Here is a 26,497-nt window from a genome sequence, read left to right as displayed (position 1 = left end):
AAATAATAATTATTCTTCAAGTTTTATGTTCCATCAAATAAAATAGTTTTTTAAAAATTGTGCAAAAAAAATCCACAATTTTTGCAGAACAAATGTTACATTTTGCAACTTTGGTGTCCTCTCGTATAGGGCTGTCACTTTTGTGAAAAAAAAATCCTGTTCGATTTTTGAGACATAGGCAAAGTGTTCATTGAATCGTTAGTAAATTGCCTATATTTGGCGTTGATCCGTTTTTCAACGCCAAATATAGGCAAATCCACCGACAACTAAACAGGCATTAGGGCGAACGTAAAGAGGGCGCTTGAGACGCGCACAAGTCAGCAATGTGGACTGCCATAACATCAATGAAAAACATTACTGAAGGCTACATTGATATTATGCACTAATAGGCTCTGTGTGTGTGTGTGTGTGTGTGTGTGTGTGTGCTGCTCCATATCAGTTGTGATAGGCAGCCTTGCTGTGTGGCGTAAGCGATGTTTTATGTACCCTTGAGTGCCAAAGCTGTGTTATCTCTGAGAACATTTGAATCCTTTCTGTAAGAAATTTGATTGGTGGATTCAAATAAAGAAATCAAATGTGTCAGAACCTGCAGTTGCTGTGTGACGCGCGTTCGCTGCGAGCGTATAGTGACGAGCTGGATGCGCTCCGAGAGAAGGCCGTTAAAATCGATTCCCTGTTTTCGTTTTCGAAACTTGTGTTGGTTGGTCCGATCGATTGTGCAGCTTTTGTGACAAGCTTTTTTTGATTGTGACAGCCCTTTGACATGCTTAATCTTTGATAGGCAGACGCGTGATAACAGCTCGACCGTGAGTGAAACCTAAGCGCTTGCTCACGGATGGGAGGGGCTGGTGACATTCATTTTCGGTTTACGTTTTCGGCTGTTTTTTTCATTTCGGCCTAAAATTTTCGGCAGCCGAAATTTCGGTGCACCCCTAATTTTCACGTGTTATTAAGCCTTGCCACTTGCAAATGTAACCATTCAAAAGACTTTAAAGCCTTCAAACACAAGACGCAGAAAAGCTGAACTGAGTAGCTGGTTACTTGCACACTGTGCTCGGTGTGCACGCGGAGAGAGAGAGAGAGAGCCGCGTCTCACAGACAGCAACACTGAACCGACCTCTCATTTGCAAAGTTTTCCTTTAAGTTCCTCCTGCACCTCAACGAACAAAAACAAATCGCAGTTTAAACAAACAGAAAAGGATGTGTAAGAGGCGAGCCCACTTCAGCACCGCAGTGTTCTGGTGTTCATGCTCACGCAGAGAGAGGCGTCTCAAAACACTTGAACACCGAATTTGTCTGTTTTTGCTCTTGTACCGACAAATACATAAAAAATATGTGAAAATACCCGTCTTGGATAGTATGTTCGAAAAAACTGTCAGTTATGTCTTAAGTTAAAGTAAACAGTTGAGAAAAAAATTGTATGTGTATTATATTGGATGCATTCATTGTCTCTTAAAGTGATCGCGCCTTATAGGGCTTGGGCGCCGTGTTGCATTCTGGGACGTGGCGGGCATGTTGATGAACAAATAAACAGAACGAACATACAAATTAAACACTTTCAAACAGGGCCCACTGGTACAACCTGAACCGGGGCCCCGCAAACCCCAACTATGGCCCTGTTTACCTTACAAACCTTGTAAGTGAACTATGAGGGCAAAAAAACTAAACAGAAACAAAATAATCGTTCATTAATCGTAATCGAGGTTTTGACTTTAGGCCATAATCGTCCAGCCCTAATAACCACCATAACAAAACAGGTGATATAACAGAAAGCCACATGATGAATCAGAGTCCATCATAAGTGGCCTGCTCATGAAACATAAAATGTATAGACGGTGTACAGGATCATACGTACAATACAAAATAAGACAAAATACTAATAGGATAACACACATGACACTAAAAGAATGCAATAAACATTAATTGAATAACCTAAAACACAAAAAATGTTACACAAAACACCCTGATGTACATTATTGTTTACAAAAATGAAATAAACTTTTTTTTTTTTAACAATGTATATTTTCAGTTTTTTACAGTAATTTATGTAATTCATAGTTTTTACATCCAAAACCCATAAATTGTGTGGTATTTTCAATGTTGAACCATTTGAAGTTTTCACAATAAAGTATATGGTAAGGTAAGTCTTTTTTGGTAAAAATGACAAGTTTTTTATTATTTTAGATTTTGTTAAATAGTTCATACAGGGAACTCTCCTGGTAAAACCTTATATTTAAATTAATAACTACTACAGCTGTACAAATTCACTGCTTTGCTATTGTGATGTACTTCAACTCTCAAACCTTTAATTTTTTTGCATTCCTTTGTTGGATCCAAAAACATCTAATTAAATTATTTCTTATTAACCAGTCAAATACAGTGCAGCAATCGGATTGTGGAAGTAAAAATCCGACTGAAATTCTAATCTTCCAAGACAGATCTACCATAAGATCTGATGCGAAGTGATGATATATTGCTCAACTTATGTGTATAATAGACATATTTTTGATAAAGAACAGTGCCTTTAATTCTCCAATCAAAAGTTGTTGTAACCATAGAAACCCTGCAAAAAAATTATAAAAATCTCAAAAGTAAACTCTCACTCCCATTAGGCACTCAAAATGAAGAAATCCAAACTCCCTTTTTTTTTCAAACAACATATAATTGTATAAATTAGACTTTTTTTAAAATAAACTTTATACTCGTAATCCATGTCTCAGTATAATTCCATTGTGTTGTATAATATTTGATATTTAGATCTTTAAAACAATACATTAAAACACATACAAAAAATGTAACATTATTCACAGTGCTTCATGAACAGCAGCGTTCTTTTTTGCATGCTATTGTGCATGGCTTTCTTAACACTGACTTCTTTAACGGGACTCCAGCAGTCATCCTCTGTGCCGATACAATCCTTTCTCCCCACCTTTGATGAAACTAAGTGTGCATTAGTCTGATTCAAGATCCGACCGATAGCCTTTAATCTTCTGAACACTCTCTTTTGATGTCAGGTTTGTTAGAGCCAAGAGTCTCAAGTGACCTCTGAATTGTCTCAAATGAATTGGGGTGGGGGGAGGGGTATTGGAGGGGGGGGGGTCTGTCAGACTTAAGCAGCAGGCCTTAGTGGCACTTTGCACCATTTGTGTGTGTATGTGTCATCGTACCGTGGCGGAGGATGAAAGGGGAGCTCTAGTCAGGTGGGGTTGCTCCAGAAATCTCCTGGCACCTGTCACCTGGGAATATTTCAGAGTGCTTTGATGATGTCATTAACATTCCACCAGCAACGCTCTCCAAAACATAAAGTGTCAGAGAAAAAAAGAAATAAACATTTTGCAAATTCCAGACCTCACTGTTCAGTGTGCTAAAGTAACAGGGTGATTTAGAGGTACAAATGAAATCACTGTAGAGCTTTGGGCATGGGATTGACTTGGAGTTGCCTTCCAGATGGATGACAGCTCTCATTTCTGGAAGGGCCTCTGCGTTTTCATTGTGAACCTCGACTTAAGAGTCTTGTGATGTGGCAGCTGTGAAAGAGAGAGCAGGAGAGTGGTCTGGCCTGCTTAAGAGTAGTCTCCTGATACCTTAAACACACGCCTCTCCTTCCCATGGAGGGAATAACAAAGACTGGCCTGACACACGTGTTCAGGGAGGACTGGACAGGGAATCACAAGTTAAATAAGGAGTTCCTCCCTACAGCTGTACTTACTTGAACTCACTGTGAGAAGCTCATATCTGAATTCTTAAAATTATTGGGTGACATCGAGATTTGGGTTTGTTGGTTTGTGGAGATAAAGAGGTGTTTCCCTTATTGCTCTGGGCCCGGTTCCCCAAAACGTTCTTATCGCTAAGTAGTTCTTAACCTATTCCTTAACCTCTATCTTAACATTTTGGCACGATTCCCGACACGTTCGTATGCTAAGTATATCTTCTGTAAGTCACACTTTCGTAAGGTTGGTCTGGACCATTCGTAAGCTCTCTCTTAGCGTTGTTTGAGCTCAAGACTCCAGTTGCCGCCACTGAGCAGTCTTTAGAAATCAGTGCAGCACAGTACAAGTCAAACTATGGTATGACAACAATGATTTTATGTTATGGGCATTTTAAGACTCATAATAAAATATGTTCGCAATGGATACAGGCCTATTTATGAAGTTGACTTTATGTGGTATCAGAACTAATGTGGTGGTAAATAGCCTAGGCTATTTCGTAATGTAATTAAAGCGAATTGGCAATCACTTTTGATCATTAAAATCTGGCAAAGAATTTGGCTCTAAATGGCTAAGATCTATAAATGGGTAAGCATGGTGGTGTCCAGTAAGTGACCAACTATGCCAGCGATCCAACATGTCCTTCTATTGAATCAAAGACGGAGCCGTACATGGAGCCGTTTAGTCCATGTCAATTTTTTTATTAGGCAAAACTTAAACCCTTTTGACATTTTGCCTGACGTGGCTATATTAAAAAAAAATTGCCTCCCAAGACAGCTCATTATGGAGCTGCTGGACCTGCGCTTGCCAGGTGCTTTTACCATTTACCATTTTGCTTTAGGCCCTGAAGTCCAGCTGCTTGCAGCGTTACGTTTTTTTTTTTTTTTTTTTTTTGCTACAGAGAGCTTCATCGAGGTCGTGGGAGAGGGCTACGGACTAATCAAGACCTCGGTGTGGAGGTGCATCCACACAGTCACCAACGCCCTTCTGCGCCATGCCGGGGATTACATCCTGGTGGATGGCACACTCATCCCTATCGCCAGTCCATCAGTGATTGATCAGGCGTACATATTGCGAAAGGGATACGCGGCCATAAACGTGCAGGTTATAGTGGGTCATAGGGGTGTGATCTCTGACCTGGTGGCGAGGTCCAGCAAAACTTCAAGTTCCTCTGACGAGAAGCTTGGTGCCCTTTTTTATGTTGCTTCCCCATCATATTCTGTCTCTAACTCTCTCTCTAAGTTCATTGTAGATAGGTTACTTTTGAAAACATTATTACATAATTTTTAGAAGTCGTTAAACCCATGTCAAGAAGCAGTACAAGTGGCACAACAGGATAAGGAGGGTGGATGATTAGCAAGGGATACCCGGTTCGTCTAACCGTCACAACATATCGTGTGAACATATTACTGACCATTTGATAACTTAATTTATAGTCTATATTTTACTGATAACTTAAACTATGTTAAAATAAATGTTACTGGAATAATTTGAGGAATGTTTCATTTGCATAGAACGATGTGTCTTTCTTAACGCCGAAATGCGCCTTAGCGTGAAGTGGAAAATCGATTCCTGAGCAATCGATGCCAACTAATTCAGCACCCTCACTCGGGACAGCTCTCTTGTAACATCGGACGTAAGAGGCAGAGTGCTAAGAAGCTTCCTAAGGGACACTTCGGGGAACACACTTAGGAACATAAACAACTTTGGTAAGATATATCTTTCGAGGTCTTCTTAGCGCACTAAGAGTGAGCGTTATCGGGGAACCGGGCCCTGTTTCTTACTCTCCCTCTGGCCCAGTTGTGCTGAATGTGTGCTATAGTGTTGTTTTAAAGTGATATTTCTTGTCAGAGGTTCCTACAGAGTAAATTGGCTTTGAACACTGCAAAAATCAGTTTTTCATCTGTATTTTTGCTTTGTTTTAAATTGAATTTTACTTGAGAAGTAAAATAGTTTGACATCATAACACTATTTTCTTATGCCATTTCCTTTTTTTTCTTTCTAGTTTTAAAGGAATAGTTCACAAAAAATGAACAATTCTTTTGTGCTCAAAAAGTATAGACTATTGTAGTTATGTATTTTTTTTCTTCTAAATAAATAAAATAAATTTCAACTCAATTAAATGAGCCATAGCAAAACCTCATTGGACTGAAAAACTGCTCCTTGTGTATCATGACTGAGGAGAGTGTGGGAATTAGAAACAAACATTACAGTTTTTTTACGATTGCTTACACACTCAAATTTAAAATAACACACAGCTAGTGAAACCTTACACTCAAAGAGCAAAACCTCAGCCCAGATCTGCACAACTGTAAGCACATTCTCAGCCTCACACTTTTTCCAAAACACTACACACCTTTTGCAAAACACTAAACACGCTTCTCTACATTAGACACAGAAATCTAACATAATGTCATTTTGTTGCTATTTCAAGACACTGCTTTCCAAAATACTACACATATGAACCATTAGGTGTGCAGACACTTAGGTGCTTAGTTGTAAACTCAACAATCAAGGTGTAAGCACTATATTAAAAGTAAACAGGTCTTCAACAAAAATGAAAGGCAGTGGTGCAGGAAGAGGAATATGGAGAAGCATCTTTGGCCAGAGAACTCTTTCTCCACTGGCATGCCAAAATAGGTCCTTACAACACAGACACATTTTAAGACAGACCAAGCAGTGGACCGACTAGGTGTCTGGTCCCATTATTCCAGTACCTCCCACAACACTCCCTTCCTTTTCTTTTCCCATTCTGACAGTGGAAGGGTTATGATCTCTGAATGTATGTTATACCCCTCATTCAAGCAATGGAGGAGGCCTGTGACCTAATAGATTTTACAATGTGATGAGAAATAGGGAAAAACAAGACTTAAAAAGAAAATACTTGACAAAAAGCCAAAAAACACCAAAGGTTAGTTAGACCACAAAGCCCATAGAAAGCCAGTGAATGAGTGGAGACCAATTTCCTTCTTAATACCTAGAAATATGGTATAACCTTCAGCCATATTTGAGTTTGGTTTTTGCTGAGCTTTTGATTTGATTCATCTGATTAAAGGAAATGTGAAGGCATTACCTTGTTTAACTATGTAAATGGAAATGTGAGGTGGGAGTATCAGTTTTTCCTTGCGTTTAAGAAAGAGAAAAGGAAAAGACAATGAATTCTTGGCAGCTGATAAAGTGGCAAAGAGCCTGTAACATGAGATCATGGCGTCAGTTTAACCATAGGTCCATTGATAGAAAAGGTTTTCAGTGAGAGCTGACACTGAAAAGTTACAGTACTGTGTGAAAAAAGTTATAAGGTTATAAGGCTTTAAATAGGTTATTATTATTTGGCTGGATGCCCTAATGCTCTTAGGAAGCTTGGCTGGAATTGAAAGAACTGATTTTTGAGACTTTTTTTCTGACAGGAAAAAATGTGTGCATGTGTGTGAGGTCTGGCCTGATCCATATACAGTGAGTGTGTGTGCACATGTGTGCAAATACTTTCCAGTACTTAGCATCCACCGTCATTGCTTCATCACGTCAACATTCCTGCTAAACTTTTAGGCATAATTGAGGAATTCTGGCTCTTTTTTCATCATCTGTCATTCTTTAATAGATCCAAAACCAAAAATCTGTGAAGTCGTCCAGAGCTCTTCCTCCTCTCTGAGAGCTGCTCATATTCCCTGACAGTTGTTTAGAGAGAAGAAGAGACGTCTGTATGAAATACAGGCCAGCCATTGGACAGGCTGTGGAAAAGCAGTAGGTTTGGCATGGGGAACTTGGTTGTCTTTGCCTGGCTCAGGAGATCAAATGATCAGAAGGAACATGTAAGGCTGTGTCTGTCTCTGTGGAATCGCTATTCCACTTCACTGTGTGTCTGATCACGCACACTCAGGTTTCTACTTTAAATCACAATTCAATAATCTTTAAGTAATCTGAGCTGAATCATTGGACTGGCGGAATTTTCCACATGAGCACCAGGGTCGGCACCAGAGCACACAAAGTGAGGGGGCAGGCGCAAATTTTGGGGAGCAGGCTGCAGGAAAAAATAATGTTTTTGAAAGTAATTTTCAGATGCATCAAAAAAAAAAAAATTGGAATACACAAACATGCAACTTGTAAATAAAATAATCTGATATGTAAAATGTAATAACATAAAGCCTAGTTTGATTTATGAACTGGATTTTTGTCAACGATTTTGTGCAGCCAGAGATTCTCATGTTTACACCTCCGTAAAATAACCTACTGGAAGCTTTGTAGGTTATGCTGTATAGGCCTATAGCTACAAATATAAAAAATACGAACACACAATAACATTTTACATTACTTCCATTAATGAAAAAAGAAAAAAAGAATGTGTTAGATTATGTCCCCATGTTTTGTGTGTTTGATTTCTTTCCATGTGCCCCCCCCCCACCCTATTGTGTTAATTTGCCCCAGGTGTTTCTATGTTGTTTCATTAGGTCCAGCTGTTCCTCATCCTCCCATTTGTCTAGTCTTGTGTATAAATAGTGATTCCAGTTTAGAGTTCCTTTGTCAACTTTTAAATGTCTTCCTAAATGTCTTTTGAGATCCCGTCTTTCCCCGTTGTGATTATATTAAAGTTCCATGTTGAAGAAATCTCCAGCATCTCCATGCTCCTTGTCTCATCCAGTGTCTGGAGAGCCTCTGATCCCAATCCGGGACCCATCTGCCGGCAGTTCACAAATCAAGTCAGCTGCAAAGTCAAGCCCGCCACCGTCCGCAGCTTACCCACCCTGCCGCCCGTTAATGTGGGAAGCCAAAAGGACATTAATATTGCAAGCCCAACAAACATTAATGCGGCAAGCCTGCCAACCCCAGAGCTCATTTCAGTGCCTGCTCCTCCAGAGCTTGCTCCAGTGTCGCCCCAGAGTTTGCTCCATTGTTGGCCCAGACCACACCTTTTCCCCCCGATCCAGAAGAGGAAACTAGGGGTGAGGAGAAGGGTGTCTGCCCAGGCCCTGGAGCTCGCTGTTCCGCCATGGCCTCCCGAGTCCCCAGATCCACCATGGTGCCCTGACGGACCTCCAGAGAACCCTCCCCTTTGGATAATATTGGATCATGATTATATTAAAATTCCATGTTGAAGAATTCTCCAGCGTCTCCATGCAACTCGCCCCGTGTAGCTTGACAGAATGTAGGCCTAGTAATTGATGTCATATACACAAGCCTGATTTTTGTTTTAATTCTCCATCGTACATCAAAAAAACAAAAAAAACATTTGCAATCAAGACTGAAAAATCAACAAAGTTAAAGCCAGAAGTGAATGTAAACCAGATCTGACCCAGAATCAAAACAAATTTGTTAACCCACAGTAACAAATTTTAACTGATTAATTTTTAATTGCATATTTTTGTTTGCTGCATGCTTTTAAAAACACACTAATACATTTTTAGTCAAATTTTTTTTTTGAGCAAATAATGTAAAAAAAGATAAGTCTCGTATAAGTTGCCATTTCAGAAATAATAACGGCAGGCCTAATCATTTTATTATGTACCAAAATTATGTACACTATATGATATCTTAGTTCCCCTCACTTTACACCAAATCCTTTAATTTTAACCGTATCAGAACAGAACAATAATTAAAAATATATCATTCTATTGGATAAATATAATTGCAGTATATAATAATATGGACTTAGCAAAAAAGCCAAAACAAATTAATTTAAAACAAAACATAAGGTAAAGTTGGGCTTACCTCATAGGCACAAATCCAAATGTGTCCAAATTATAAAAATATGCCACAGTGGAGTGCAGTATGCAGTAGTGTGCGCGAGAGGCGCCGGCATGATCAAGCAGCTGAAACATAAAATAGATTACTCTGTCATTTTTGGTCATACAGTAAAGGCATAATTTGAAAAGTGCAAAGTGTTAGCAGTTTGAAAATTCAAAAATAATAGCAAAGTTCATAAGAATTATTTCTGAATGCAGTACCATTCTTATTTCGCTCTGCGTAACCTAAACTTTATATATTTTTTTATTTTTTGCTAAGAACGAGCCGACATTTTAACTTTTAATCTGTTTATTTAACACCCTGGGAGACCTTCCCAGGGCAGTACCCTGCCTCACAGACTAAAATCAGGGCACCCACTAGAGGTGAGGGGGCACAGTGACCGAGGTGGCTGGGCCGGGCCCCCTCAGGCAAACGAGATGAAAAAAACAAGATGAACTTCAACATCTGGTCTGGACATTTGAATCATCTGAATGTGAGCCCTTTAAGATATTAAAACTTAAAAAGACTGCCATATCCAATAGTAGAGACCGATTTAAGATACGTAGATCACAGGCAAGCACAATTAATTCTGTTGTCCCAACAAAACCACACATGAGGAAGCTCATCATCATAAGTCTGACTGATCTTGAGTCTTCAGTAAGTGTAGTGTTGCTCAAACACCTCATACTGTGGGTGCCTTGGCTTTGCTTAAAATTAAATAAATGAAAACACTGCAAATGTTCTGTGTGAATGAAAACACAGGTGGATCTCCTTACAGTTCTTAGTGAAACAAATCTTGTTTAAAAACAAGGTTAATATTCAATTTTCTTATAACCAATTCATGTCTGGAAACCATCCAAATCCGATCTTGATTGAAAGCTAAACCTTTGCTGCTCTTCTTTCTCCCAAGGCAAGTATTGTATAACAGTCATCAGGAACTATGGAAAAACTGCTCTCATCTGGGATTCAGAGGACCAAAAGTATATGCAGCTGGTCTTCTGTGTACTATATTCCATGACTGACAGTCTAGTTTATCATATGCTACTCTTTCAAAGAGTTCTAATATAGCTGGAGAGTGAGCTATCAGTTAGCATTTCCATTCATCTCAATAGCATTTGCTCAGGTATAGGTACTGCTATCAAACAAGTACAAACAATTGTTTTGTGATTTGCATTCCACTTAAAAAATATTTTGCTTGCACCTTTGAATGGCTGTCAGTTGGAAAAGCATTATTTTTGTCTGCGTATTGTTGCAGTTACAACATCTACCATCAGGGGCTAATGGTGTGTTTTAAGTCCACCTGGGAAGTTGTAATTATGACACTGAGTACTGTACATTAAAGTGAATTTGGTATGAGCAAGATGCCACTCTACCAATTTACTTTTTTTTTTTTACTCTAAAATAATCAATAAGGAATGTGCATCACAAGTGTTTTGCTTTTATGTCGTAATTGTACAATACTGTCATATTTTAAACATGCAACAAAGATGTTTTTTTTGTGAATGACAAATTTACCAACAAGATGCTGCATCTGACACATCCCACTCGTAATCACCATAGTGACGCTCATGTGCGTTCAGCTCGTAAATATGATCTCTCCAACATGATTGAAAGCACCATAGCTGCTGAAGCTAAAGTGGCAATTTTTTTAGCTGAAGCTTCTTTGTTAACAGAGTAGTTAACTATCAGGGATAGTAAATTATGGTTATAGCTTATAATGAGCCATTACATTAACATCTTGTTAATTTGTAATATTCCACACTCTGACAATATCCCAGTGATGGATTGGACAGGACAGTCCAATATGTTAAGTGTAACAATCTTTCCATTGTCATTAATGTCATTACACCCAGCCACCTAACCTTTTATCATATGTAACACTTTTTTACACTATATTAACAGCTTCCTAATAGCCTTCTGTGTTATGTCAGAGTCTGGCCTCTCAAGGGCCTCAAGCTGAAGAAGAACTGCACTGCACTTCCTTCCTGTCTCTTGGGCTCAGCTCTGACTGTAATCTTTAATCTCTCTCTCTCTCTCTCTCTCTCTCTCTCTCTCTCTCTCTGTTTGTCTTTCCATGTGTGTGTGTCCTCTGTCTTGTGTGTGTCCTCTTTGTCTCGACTTCATCTTGGTTAGTTTGAATGTTAGTTAGACTTTTTCCAGGGAGTATGCAATACATTTCTTTTGTCTCTTAAGATCCTTTCTTTTTAGCACTTAATGCTAATGCAATGTTATAGGAAGCCTTTTTAATCAATCCAAGAATTCATTGTGACAAAGTGAAAAGATAAATCTAAGATGGCTGACAAGGTTGGAGAAATGACACATGCAAATAAAATTCCATTCGGTATCAAACTAAAGTGTCATAAAAGGTTCTGTGTGTTTAAAATGTGATTATTTAACCCAATATTTGAATGAGCTATGGTAAGGTGTTTTGTTTGTTTGTTTGTTGTTGTGTTTTTTTTGTTTATGTTTTTTTGCACTGTCAGGTGTAAAATTGAATTTAAATCAGTTGTGATCGGAGTCTTCCATGCAGAGTGCTATTTGTGTGTGGTGCAGAGTTGCTGCCTATGTAGAGAGTATAATGTTTCTTGATAGTTAAGATTCTGTCTTAAAAGGAAGATACCTGTGTACTGTAGGTTCTCTTGTAAAAAGGAGTGTGCTTTAATTATTGAACATATATTTATAAAAATGTGTACTTTCAGAGGATATTAATGAAATAAAAGTGCACTTTCATGACTGTTTCTTAACACACGTGAGTACACTTTTAAAAAGAGCACTTTGCAATAAAACACTCAACTTTAAGGGGTGTTACCTCTTGCAGAAACAGAAGCAAATGCCCACTTCGTTGATTGGTCAACTTCATTGTGTCGCATCAATGCATTGCCGTTTCTTTCAATAAAATATATTTTGAAAAACTGGCAGCATGTTCAGAATAATTCACAAAACACTATGAAATATATTCTAAAAAAATCATTTTTTAGTCACTCATGCATGTCATTAAAAATAAACAGCCATGCATTTTTAATGCTCAGATCTTTAGGAAGGCTATACAAAGTTGGTGCTGCAGTTTCTACAGTTTGACAGTTCTTTATTCAACAGCAGTATCGCACTTGTGGTTAATGGACAGACAGACATTAGTTGTTCAGAACGCAACTCCTTTATTACACGAAGATGACACGTTAAGGCGCATGATGAATATAGTTCAGACAGGACCACTTTGGCAATTTACTTAAGTTTATTGAACACAATTTATCTTTGGCGGTATGGTTCCTTATGGAGGTTCTTGCTCCCAAATTATTTGAACATACAAGAGCTTAAACATTAACCCCCCTGGAACCATCAGCTTGAAAATACATGTCAATTAAGACATTTAATAATGTCTTTAAAAGCAAACAGTAGTAATCGTGTAGATGTGGCAGTGGGACGCCTATCCTGTAGCTTGGTTATGAAGATGAGTGACCTCAGTGAGGTCCATGCCAACCGGAACTTGAAAACCTTAGTGATCTGAAACAAAGAGACGACAACCAGAAGGTGCACAGTAATATGCTTATGCTTATAATGGGGAGGGAGGGAGTGTTGCGAGCCATCTGAGCATACTTACCGAGCAGTAGTGCCACGTATATATGTCTCGTGTCTAATTAAGAATGGTAGTGATTGGAACCATTTGACAGTTGACCGCATCAGCTAGTCGCACCCTATGCCTCTGTGGCCTGACTGAACTAACGCTGCACTTGATTACACTTTCAATTTTCCATTCTCTTTGGAGTGTTACAAGCTCTTAACAAGATCTGTAAAGTTGCAAAGACTAAAGTCTCAAATCCAAAAAGATATTCTTTATAAAAGTTAAGAGTCAACCACGCCCTCCTAAAACAGCCCATTCTAACATGCCCCCACATGTCTACATCATGATGTGTGAAGATTTGCATAACGATGCCCAAATGTTCATGCAAAGAAAGAAGGTGTGACTTTTATTCTCTCTGTTGCCGCTGCCGCCATGTTGTGGAGATGCTGTGTTCATTGTGAAAGCAAAACTACTTTGTTTCGCCTTCCAAACCAGGCCACAACTAGAAATCAGTGGTTAAGTTGTATTTACAACTCTGTTCCAGAACAGTTCAACCCAAATATTTAGATGTATGCAGTGAATTTTATGGAGGACTGTTTCCTGAACCTGGGAAAGTAGCCTACAATGCCGTCTACACACAAAGGCTGTTTCTATAAAGTGGGGCAGTTCCTACTTTGCAAGAATAGTCTGGTGCTTCTGACTCAGCCTGTAAGTATGTTTACTTATTTAATCCTTTAACACGCACAATCACACCGGTGTGATCAGTCTTGGCTGGTTCCTGAAGTGTACGATTTTCACTTTTAGTGTGTCACGTCATCAACTGCTCAATTTAAATCCTCTTTCGGTCTTTGGCAGGCACGGAGCCAGTTCGGACATGCTGAGCAATTGTCATATTATCACAAATATTCAGTTTCATTTCAACCATATAATGCTTATTTTAGGTTTCAAACATTAAAATACACATAAGTTATAGTGAAACTAAGCATTCTTAAGCTTTTGAAATTAATATAAAAGTAAAATAATAATAATAATTATACATTTCCATTTAATTGCTAATTGCAATAGCATGCAATTTTGTGTCCTGAATTTCTGTAATAAGTACACTTATTCTGAAGTATGCTTCTTTTACAAAAATTGTAGGGAGTAAGGCAGCTTGCTAAGTTTGGAGTAGAGCTTTTGTCTTAAATCTCATGATGTTGAAGCAGTTTTTTTTCTCTCCGCACTGTGATACTTCGGTTCAAATGGGAACTTATAAATTGACACTGATTGTATTTTCTCCTAGGTGTGGATTGGGTGTAAATGAAAAATATTTCTCACTCTTTGAAGTGGAGACAGTAATTTGCTAGGCAGCGGGACCCTGAAAAAATACCTTGCATCTTGGCTATCAATTACTGTTAAATTTTACAACAAGAAAATCAAAATGGCCACCTGGAGCCAAGAAAACTTGAAGCGGTAGTGGCAATTGTATAGATATGGTTCTCATTGTTTTGTAGCTGTCAGAGTCAAACAAATGTCAGCTTTATAAGCAATCACACATATACAGTATAGAGTGAACACAGAAGGTTGTGGATTTCTTATTAGACAGGGTGGTTGGCCAGTTTCCACATATTCAAGCACGCACAAACACAGATAATGCATCTGAATCTGCTCGTGAACTCTCCCTTGGATATTTTGGCAGACAGTGACACTTCAGATCAACTGAAGTCTGCCCAAGAACAATCTCGCTGATATTGTTTTTTTGGAGGTTTTGTGCTATGTTTCTGTGCTTCGACTGTAACAAAACAGAACATTTTAATATAGATTGTTCATACAAGGCTATTAGAGCCTAACTGTTTGTGCTTGAGTTGGCCGAAAGATAGTTAAGATAAAAGATAGTTTTTCCATGAGAAAAGAGGGGCTTTGATATATATGATAGGTTCCATTTCAGATTATACCATCTGGAAAAGTCCAAAAGGACTCCAACTGGAAATAATTATTTAGTTGAAATGCAGACATGTTCGATTGTAGAGTAAAACCCAGCTGAGTAGCTTTTTCAAGTAGTCACTCAGCCTTAGTTCCTTGCATAACTCATGAAAATGTGTTTTTTGGTGAAATGTCATTGGAAACAATGTTTCAGAAATCAGGAATCAGAATTATTCTGTAGTTTCCCCCGATTTACTATTTTGTTCACTTGATTTATAAATTGTGTGCACGATTTACTAATTCGTTCCCTCTATTTGCTAAACTGTGTGCACGATTTAGCAAATCGACTGAACACAATCGTAAATCGAGGGAACACATTAATAATTGTGTGCACGTTTTAGTACATTGAGGGAACGAATTAGTAAATCGTGTGCACAATGTACATCAGTACTAATTTATCAACATAAAAATAAATAATTGAAATCCAATCCACCAAAAATTCAGTCCACACACAGAAATTACAAACTATTTTAACTGATGTTAGTTCAAGTTCAAATTCTTTATTTCTCCCCAATGGGACAATACTTTATTTATTTATTTAATTTTTTAAAGCTTGAAACCTTGAAATATATAGAAATTACATTGTAAGGAATTTTAATGAGTACATTTTCAATCATAATTGAAAATATAGAAGAGTTATTTTAAATTATAATATTATTTAATAATAATCCAGATTTTCTACTTTTAAAAGCATTAAAAAAACTATCAACCCAAAACATTTGAACTGTAATGTGTGTGAGTGTGTGTGTGTGTGTGTGTGTGTGTGTGTGTGTGTGTGTGTGCTCTTGTTTTTGTGACATATCAGGACACAATTCTGTATAATCACATGGGTATGACACAGGTATTACAAGGAGAGGGTGCCTTTAGGAGGACATAACCCATGTCCCCATTCAAAATGCTTATAAATCATACAGAATGAGTTTTTTGCCAAAGTAAAAATGCACAAAGTTTCCTTTGAGGGTTAGGGTTAGGTGTAGGGTTGGTGTAGGGCCATAGAATATACAGTTTGTACATTATAAAAACCATTAGACCTATGGGATGTCCCCACTTTTCACAAAAACAAACGTGTGTGTGTGTGTGTGTGTGCTCTTGTTTTTGTGACATATCATGACACAACTCTGTATAATGACATGGGTATGACACAGGTATTACAAGGAGAGGGTGACTTATGAGGACATAACCCATGTCCCCATTTTTCAATACGCTTATAAATAATACAGAATTAGTGGGGGTTTTTTTTTGAGAAAGTAAAAATTCACAAAGTTTCCTGTGAGGGTTAGGGTTAGGGTTAGGTGTAGGGTTGGTTTAGGACCATAGAATATACAGTTTGTACAGTATACAAACCATTACGCCTATAGGATGTCCCCACTTTTCACAAAAACAAACATGTGTGTGTGTTTGTTTCTAAATGTGTTTCATTTCTATCCTTAATTTTAAACTTAAGTCTTAATTTCCTGTGTGATTTTGCTTCTCAAGTAAATTGACATTGTTTTAAAGGTTTTTACTGGTAAACAGAGCAAAAAATACTTTGCAGAGTAAGATGCCCGTTTCATCAGACAGAGGTGCATTATCCTATTAATCACTCACTTTTTCCCCCAGATTTAGGATATCTGGTAGACCCATTCAGGTCATTAAGAAGAAAAATGCATATTTAATCTCTGGTGACACTGTCATTTTCATTTGCAACAGAGATTGCACAGAGTGTTTTGAGTGTATTTAAGGTTTTGTTTTCACATCAGCACTTTCAGTCGATTTTGACAACGTGCGACAATAGCCCTTCATGCAGTGATGCCGATTTATGCAGCGCCCGGGCATTTCCTTTGTAATGAACCCCTCAGGGGATGCAGGAGGGAGTGAGGGAGGCGGTGGGACTGCTCGCTGTGTAATATTTTCTGGGAGACCAAGCTAAATGACTAGCTCAGCTGCCTGCACTTTGCCAGGCTTCAAATTTGTGATGACTGACGGCCCTGTTTGAAGTTCACATTTGATATTCCACCACATCAAGAAGAGGTCTAACCTTGCCTTCGATTCACACTCTTGTTCGGGCTGTCTAATTGCTATGGAAGCATAGGGAAAAGACCCTGCTTTCAGGCAGGGAAAAGTCAATAAGTCGTAGGGACTGTGACATGTCCTACAATCGATTAGCCTGGTGTGTCTAAAGCCTTGCAGACTCTCTCTCTTTTGCTTTCGTTACGTTCACAGCGCCCCTGGCAGTGGACGTGGATCATCGCTCAAAGCCAGTGAATCTAGACACAGGGAGAATGGAACATGAGCTGTCAAGTGTATCTGTCAGTGAGTTTGTTCACTCTTGCAGAGAGATTCATATTGATCTTCCCTTTCGGTTTGGATTTCCCTCTTTGCCCTCGTAGACTGTTCTCACAGTCGTCTTTAAACTGTGTAAACAAGGCAATCTTATGTTTGTTCTCTAAAAATGTTCAGAAACATTAGCAAAAATTTTTTTGCCTATGACAGGCAATGTCACAGGCCCAAACACGAGTTAGAAAGAGGATGGATCGATTCAGAGATCAGGTTGCCCGTGGGTTTCTTCCAAAGCTGATGAAAACATGATATAGCAGGCTTACAGAAATAGCCTTATAGCTGATTCACTTAATGGACTTGATATGCAAGATTTGTGCTGTACCTGCCTTTGAAAAACCTAATCTCTTTTTCTCTTTCTCTTTTTCAAACCTGTCAGGCAGGAATGATCCGTGCAGGTCAAGAGGAGTTTTTTATCGAGCCACTGGAGAGAGGACGCAACATGACAGGAGAGGAGGAAGGAGGACCTGGACGTCATCACATCATCTACCGCTCCTCTGACATCAAGAAACCGGACATCAATCATCCCGCTGACTTTCATCCCAGAGGTCAGATCACTTTTTTGACACCAGTTCGTCATGGAGTGCTGAAGCGACTCCTTCACATGCATGCTTGATGACCAGGGATGGATGCTGAGGTTCAGTTTCTTGCCTCTGAGGTTCAGTTTCTTGCCACTGGATCAACATTGCCACTGTGACCAAATGAGTAAATAAATAAAATTATTGAGGAGTTTGAACAATGCACTTTAAAGATAGGCTATAAGGCAACCCTTGCTTACTTTTTTGCAACTATTTTAATAAATTGCTATGGTAACACTTTTTGAGATATCCCAAAAAAAAAAAAAATTCACAGTTTAGGTTGCTCTGTGTTTTGGCATCATGTAGACAAAGTTTGGTGTAAATCATATGACCGCAATCAGAGGAGTATAAAGAAGAAAAAATTTCTAATTTGAAGCATTGCCATGGCAACTGTATTTAATATATCAAGAATCCCTTCACAGTTGTACATCTGTTTTGTCTTATCATTATCCTGATGAAGTTTGAAGCAAATCGGGTAAAAAAATAAGAGGCTGATTTCAAAGCATTTTTTTAAATAATACACTTCCTGCTTCCATTTGGTGGTGCTATAACTTTGATGCATAGTAGTAACAGCTATGCGATTAGCCTCCTTCAATGAACAAACTTCTGAAGATTGATCAAAATAAGCCAATGTATAATGAAGTTATAACACACTTCCTGTTTCTCTTTTTTCACCATAAATGCATCACCTTGCCGTGGCCAAACCATTCAAGAATCCTGAAAAACTTTTGCATTAAGATCATATTGACTGAGATTGGTGGGGATCGGTTGAAAACGCTAGGACGAGTATATCAAATTGCAGAGCGTGCATTTTTCAAACAGTCTACAAAAGCTGTCTTCCTGTTGGGTGGAGCACTGATTGTCAGCACAAATCTATATATGTAAGAATTTCTGGTTACTTATAGGTGAAATGGTCTGTGCTGTAGTGCCCCTGGAATATGACCTTAAAAGAGGCTGTGCCATGGCCCAGCCTTGACCCCACCATGTGAACTTCTTTCCAGCCCTGATGGTAGACGATTCCATTGTGTGTGTGCCAAATTTCAAGAGTTTTTGAGCATGTTAAGGGCCCCAATAGCCTTGGGAAAATTATTTTTAAAAAATCCTTAACAATAATAAAATAATAATAAATAAAAAGATCCCTGGCTAGTCTGGTAGTGTCACGATCTCTAGCTGGAGTGCCCGTGAGCTTCATTAGAGGGGACTCCATTCCAGACTCTTGCCTCTTCACCCTGGATTCAATTTACCATAATCATTTGCACTGATTACACACACACAGCTGAATGAACTGATTACACACACCAATCACACATTCACTATATAACACTTACTCAGATCACCTTCAAACTGCTGAGTATTGTTTAGCCCATGTTGTCTCGTTTCCTGCCTTGTCTTGCCTTCGTGTTTCGTTTTGGATTGTTTACCTGGTTTTGATTCTTGCTTTTGTAGTTTTGGATTTACCCTTTGGATTACCCTATCTGGATATTGTTCGCTCATCGAAGACATACGCTTATGTCACAATCTCTAGCTGGAGTGCCCTCTAATGAAGCTCACGGGCACTCCAGCTAGAGATCATGACCGGTAGGGACACCAGGAAACCAGCATCCAAAACACGTGCTGGTGATCATGCTGGTATTTTTCTTTGGGGAGAGATCAACTAGCTAAGATAAAGTATTTGGCATGAGTGTCAAAATGTTGTGTGAAGCTAATTAAATTTTAAAGCATGTTCAATGTAACCTCTTAGCAAAGCATGCAGTCTATGCAAATACTGCTAAGGCTATATCCAGTCCATTTAAACTAGATTTAAAGCAGAGCTTCAGTGTCTATCAACGCTAAAGCCATGTCTCATAGTGGTAAAGAAATTGTTTATTCAAAAATTTGGTGAATAATGGATTTTTTTTTTTTTTTTTTTTTTTTTTTTGGTTGAACTTTTCCTTACTAAACGGACCTGAGGCAAGATATGTGGATAAAGTGAGAAAAGTTCTCCAGGGCTGAGTCATTGCCCAGGCTGTTCATCCCCCTCCAGCCCCAGCTCTGTCTCTCTCAGCATCCCATGTGAGACGTGTGAGGAGAGGAGCAGCAAGGTGACTGGATAAAGTCATAAACTTCTCTAAAAAGGATTCACATGTCACTTTGAGTTTGAGCGGTCGAGTTCAGCTGGGGAATATGGAGAGCCTCGACTTGCGTCACAGTCTCTTTGCTTTTTCATTTTTCTTCTCAGCCTAGTTGTTTTAGAAGGCTGCATGAATTGCTTAACTGCAGAACTGTCAAACCCTATTTGACAGAAATACAAAAATTCTTACTGATCCTTTAAAAGGACTGTAGGATTAGCACTGTAATCACTACCAGAGTTGGGCAATGCTGCTTTTAAAAGTAAAATCAATTTACTCACTTTACCTTTAAAAGTGATGTTACAATCTTGCTTTATGATTCATAAAAAGTAAGTGTGATAATTCCAAGTGTGCACCGCAGTTATATTCTCGCAGTGTGTGAAGTCGGATGCATTTTTATTGGTTATCGTTATCAGCAGAAACAGAAGTGCTCCCGATGATTTAGTTTCCTTGTATCACTGTTGTTATGGCTGTTTTGTTGTTATGATTACCATTATGAGTAAACGGTCCTTAAAGGGATAGGTCTCCGAGTTTTTGTTGTTGTTGTTTATATGTCCTGGCTCTTCCAAGCTTTATAATTTCAATGAATGGTGGTTGAGATTTTGAAGCCCGAAAAAGTGCATCCATCATAAAAAAGTACTCTACATAGCTCCAGGAGGTTAATAAAGGCCTTCTGAAGCGAAGTGAAGTAATCTCTAGCTTCCACTAACTGTTGAATGCATTTTCACAAGAGAGTGGCATTCCAGTGGACAACGTAAAACATAGGTGTAGGACATAGGCAGTTTATAAAATTTTAAATATGGACATTTTAGAATTTCTTTTAAAATATAATTTATTCCTGTGAGAGCAAAGCTGAATTTTAGGCAGCTGTTAGTAAACAATCCTTAATATCAATGTTGAAAACAGTTGTGCTGCTTTACACACACACACACACACACACACACACACACACACACACACACACACACACACACACACACACACACATACACATATTTGTAACCATAAGTTGTATTTAGTTTTGTATTTTCTTTTTTTTTTTCATTTTAGATTAATGGAAAGTTCAAAATGATTTTAAAAATCTTCTGTATCATTATACATAAATGTATCTAAACTTTTGAACAGTAGCATAATTTGCTTGTAATAATGGAAACCTGTGTTTTACTTTTTTTTTTAAACACAGGATAAATGTATTTATACAATAATAAGTCTAGCAAATTGTCTCGATTACCACTTTAAGAATTAAAATGTGTTACATTTTAATTGTGGTTAAAATTAAGATTCTAAACCAGAATTGAAAAAAGTGAAATATGTATGTTCAGTATAAACACTGAAGTTAGCGATTTTTTCCTATATCTTCAGGCAATTGTTTTAACACTGCAAATCATACATCTTCTTTTATCGCAGACATCAAATTAAAGTCATAAATCAGTCATATCCCTTGTAAGGCATCTGTTTATCAGAATGCAATATTTAGCTGAAAAGGTTACACATGTGGCAGTAGGTTTGATGTTGAATTGCATTGTGGTAGTGCAGTTATGCCCATGCTGGTACTAAAAATAACAGGAGAATATACAGTTTCTGTAAGTGAATCTCTGTTTTGGAGCGAGCAGGTTTTTGGCGACATCAGCTGGAGTGTGTGTGTGTGCATTTGAGAAGCTGCAGCTCTCAGTGAATTCCAGCAGAGACATGCTGGACTCAGACAGCCAGTGTCTACGTGGCAAGGCTTGATGAGAGTTTAAGTTCTACTTGGCAGACATGAAGTGTACAACATTGAGAATTACAGCAAAAGCGGTGGGAGGAGAGAAGGGTGAGAGGGTTTTTCCTCTGAAAAATGGACTGCAAAATCAGGTTTCATAATCAGACATGCTGGAAAAATTCCTCTGCTCTGTTTATATAATTTCTTTGTAGTTTATTTGGTTTAGATAACTGCGTTAGAGAGTTATTTTGTGCATTACCATGCAAATGTATTTGCCAAAGTTGACCTTGACTTAGTTTTTGAACTTCTAGGTTTATTGACTATAAAGATGAATGACAATGGTGAACATGCTAACATGCTACAAGGTATGCTAACAAGGACATGTCTGCTAGTGTCAAGCATTTATAAATCTTCAGACATTTTTGCAGCACTCTTTCTAAAAAGCTCTCATTCTGTTCACTTCAACAGTCTTGAAAATTGATTCTTGTTACTGTAACCTGAGAATAAATGCTAGCCTTCACAATACTGAATCATCAATACTCTGTGCTTTCTCTTCGAACATGGCTTTTGGTATTTTTTGTTCACTGATCTATGAGAGTAATACAGATGAAGCCAGAGTTTCTCTCCTCTAATACCAGTATGGCGCTGACACTTATATTCATTATTTAATTTTCACCAATACAAAGCTTATATTACAATTATATATTCTGACTAAATACATGTAAAAATAAAGCATCACAGTTACAACATTTATTCTGTAAATTACAGTAAATAGAATTAAAATTTTCCATCGTAGTTTTTATGCATATCTTCTTACAGAATAAAAAAAAAATTGTCAACCACAATTAAGTGTATACAGGTGCATATAAAAAAATTAGAATGTAGTGGAAAAGTTCATTTATTTCAGTAATTCAACTCAAATTGTGAAACTCGTGTATTAAATAAAGTTTTTGGTTCTTTTAATTGTGATGATTTTGGCTCACATTTAACAAAAACCCACCAATCTCAACAAATTAGAATACTTCATAAGACCAATAATAATAATAATAATAAATAAATAAATAACATTTAGTGAATTGTTGGTCTTCTGGAAAGTATGTTCATTTACTGTACGTGTACTCAATACTTGACTCCTTTTGCTATAATTACTGCCTTAATTCGGCGTGGCATGGAGGTGATCAGTTTGTGGCACTGCTGAGGTGGCATGGAAGCCCAGGTTTCTTTGACAGTGGCCCCATTTTTTGTTCTCTCGTTTCTCATTACCCTCTTGACAATACCCCACAGATTCTCTATGGGGTTCAGGTCTGGTGAGTTTGCTGGACAGTCACGCACACCAACACCATGGTCATTTAACGTTTGGTGCTTTGGGCAGTGTGGGCAGGTGCCAAATCCTGCTGGAAAATGAAACCAGCATCTTCAAAAAGCTGGTCAGCAGAAGGAAGCATGAAGTGCTCCAAAATTTCTTGGTAGATGGGCTCAGTGACTTTGGTTTTCACAATGGAAACACAATGGATCAACACCAGCAGATGACATTGTACCCCAAATCATCACAGACTGTGGAAACTTTACACTGGACTTCCAGCAACTAGGGCTATTATCCACCCTTCCTCCAGACTCTAGGACCTTGGTTTCCAAATGAATTACAAAACTTGCTCTCATCTGAAAAGAGGACTTTGGACCACTGGGCAGCAGTCCAGTTCTTCTTCTCCTTAGCCCAGGTAAGAGACCTCTGACATTGTCTGTGGTTCAGGAGTGGCTTAACAAGAGGAATATGAATATGTAGCCAAATTCCTTGGCAAGTCTGTACGCCGTGACCCCAGCCTCAGTCAATTCCTTGTGAAGTTCACTCAATTTCTTGAATCAATTTTGCTTGACTCATGAGGACTCATATGTGAGGACTCATAAGGCTGTGGTTCTCTCAGTTAGTTGTGCATCTTTTTCTTCCACACTTTTTCCTTCCACTCATCTTTCTGTTAACATGCTTGGATCCAGCACTCTGTGAACAGCCAGGTTCTTTGGCAATACATGTTTGTGGCTTAACCTCCTTGTGAAGGGTGTCAATGATAGTCTTCTGGACAACTGTCAAATCAGCAGTCTTCCCAATGTTTGTGTAGCCTAGTGAACCAAACTGAGAGACCATTTTGAAGGCTCAGGAAACCTTTACAGGTGTTTTGAGTTGATTACCTGATTGACTTGTAAGCATATTCTAATTTGTTGAGATGGTGAATTGGTGGGTTTTTGTTAAATGTTAGCCAAATTCATCACAATTAAAAGAACCAAAGACTTACACTACTTTAGTCTGTTTGCATTGAATTTATTTAATACACGAGATTCACAATTTGAGTTGAATTACTGAATTAAATGAACTTTACCACTACATTCTAATTTATTGAGATGCACCTGTATGTTTTTATGTTCATTTGGAAAATGTTATTTTATATACAGTAATAAATAATGTAACTGTTTCATCTGTAATTGTTATTATAATATATTTCCCATCCCTCATTATTTTGGGAAAGTGAAGAATATGTGGATGAAAATCCTTGTATTGAAAGCAAAATTTTCATAACAAATATAATTGGACATGACCTTACATATGAAGGTTGGAAAACCTGAGCCTGATTTTGTTTCCTGGTTTTTCATTGAATTTGAGAAGAGTGTCGTTTCTGCACTTTTGTCAGTTTCTCTTCACCTCAGTCGCCCTGACATTTCAGCCCACACATATCACACTGTAGCATACCAAATGTACTGTAATGGCTCCAGCTAGCCATCAGAGATCATATAGGATTGCACGTGTGGCTATATGTGTGTTCATGGCTGTAGAAAATATGGGACTGCATGTGTTTTTCATCTAATCTTTTTCCCATTCCTGAAACAACAACATTCTGGTTGTTCCATTGACTAATAGCTGTTGGCCTGGTCTTACATTAAGGAGGAGCATGCAGCTTGCTGTGCTGCAAATATCTCCATTTGTGCTGGGCCACCTTTACAGCAGTGCAAGAAAAGACAGTATCTTAAGGAGGAGGCCTGCAGCATTTTGTCTGGAGAGCTAATGAAGACTGATCTTTCTGTGCCTTGGAATTCTGTCTCTGTGATATGAGTTAACTCTACAGTGCTGTGTTAACTGATGATGCCTAGGCGAAACGACATTAACTAACAGATTACAGGGTTTACTTGGATCTTGTTTTAAGATTGATGACCAAGGTAAAGATGTGATTAAGGGCTCTTGATAGATGACTTTAAAAACAAGGTCAAAAATTTTGTTAGCTGACATCTTCATTAAAGAGACTTCAGGTTCACACTTCTGTCTGTATGTTTACATTTGCTTGTATGTTTGCACAACTACTCATCTCAAGTTGACTGTTTTGGCATGTATGAATCTGGTGCTGGTGTCAACCAACAGATTTGAATGGTCTACTACTTTTGAGGGGCAGTGGCCCAAACCAAAAAAGGGGCACAAGGAGGGTGGGTGCTTGTTAATACAAATTATTCAGTTGTTACAAATATACAATTAAAAGAGAAGACAGCACACTCTGTAATAATTTACTTTATTGTAGATGTTTTCATAAGAGTGGGTTCTCCCTCACTCTCTGAACCTGCTTCAGCCTCATCTTCAATGGAAGTAGGTGAGAGTTGGGTAAGTTGAGCCAGTGGGTAAGTTGACCCACCTCCTGTATCTTGGCAACTGTACACTTTTACTGTCATGTGACGGTGTATTTTGGAACCACTCATAATTTCTGCAAGACTGTGAAAAGGAGAAACACATGGGGGAATGAAAGGTACCCATTTACATTCAAATGGTTTTTGTTTGTCAAAGTACCATTGTAATATTAGCCTGAACTGGTAAGCTACATTAGGATTTTTTTTTTTTTTAAATGGCAGCTATGGTGCAAAGTGAGCTAAATGCTGTGGGGTAAATTGTGTGAGCATTTTAACTTACCCCACCATAAGGCACTGTAGTTAAGTTAAATCTCTGAATTATAAAATGGTATTATAGTGTGATATATTACTGGTTTAGTTGATAATTTATACATATTATTTGCAGTTTATTTGATAGGGACAGTGTACAAGTGCACCAAATCCTTCTCTGATAAGAACCAGAAAATGCTTTTTTATCACATTATAATCAGATATATTTTTCCACCTTTAGTCACTAATGGCCCTCAAGCTCTCTGTCTCTGTTTAGTCTGTTTTTAGGAAGGCTACAACTTTGGTTTTCAACACATTGGGCCCTATTTTAACAATCTAAGCGCATTGTTTAAAGCACACATGCAGTGCAGGTGCAGTCAGGGCCTGTCCAAATCCCCTTTTGCTAGTTTAATGCCTGGAAAAAGATTGGTGTCCCTGGGCACATGGTCTTAATGGGTTGTCCCTATTCTCTTAATGAGTAATGGGTGTTTTTTGGGCATATAGTGCAATAAACCAATCAGAGTGTCATTTCCCATTCCCTTTAAGAGCCAGCTGTGCTCGTGCCGTGGTTGGATTTGCTATTTACACATCAGATTGGCAAGCACAAAGACAGAACTTGCTCCGAGAGGACACAGAGCTGCTCATGCACGAGCAAATAGGTAGACTAGACTGTTACATTCGATGACTATCCATTATGACATCTAGGCATTTCTGTATTTATGTAGCCTACACAATACTATTCTTTTACATTGTAATCCTTTAGATTTTAATATTTAGCATGTTGTGTGCTGCTGTGCATCCCTGTGTGTGTAATAAGCAGAGTGTACACATGCTGTGGACCCGTCTGTGGAACAGGCTCTTTAAATAACAAAAGAAAAAAAAAAATTCACCTTTGACTTTAGACCAGATTTGAATTGGTCTATGGCACAGTCTATTTTCAG

At 38.2% G+C, this 26,497-nt stretch overlaps 1 protein-coding gene across 1 annotated transcript in view; it reads left to right on the top strand.

Annotated features, from left to right (window-relative positions):
• The window catches only part of LOC132130515 (A disintegrin and metalloproteinase with thrombospondin motifs 2-like), an 89,155-nt gene that overhangs the window by 20,172 nt on the left and 42,486 nt on the right, over positions 1 to 26,497 (top strand). The window contains exon 3 of the mRNA XM_059542234.1: positions 17,642 to 17,810. Within this exon, the coding sequence (XP_059398217.1) occupies positions 17,642 to 17,810 (169 nt within the window). The remainder of the gene's footprint in view (positions 1 to 17,641; positions 17,811 to 26,497) is intronic.

The sequence above is a fragment of the Carassius carassius genome, chromosome 47, assembly GCF_963082965.1.
Source record: "Carassius carassius chromosome 47, fCarCar2.1, whole genome shotgun sequence".
Taxonomy (NCBI): Eukaryota; Metazoa; Chordata; class Actinopteri; order Cypriniformes; family Cyprinidae; genus Carassius; species Carassius carassius.
The sequence above is the reverse complement of the archived record's forward strand: the minus strand, read 5'-3'. Positions and strand labels throughout refer to the sequence as shown.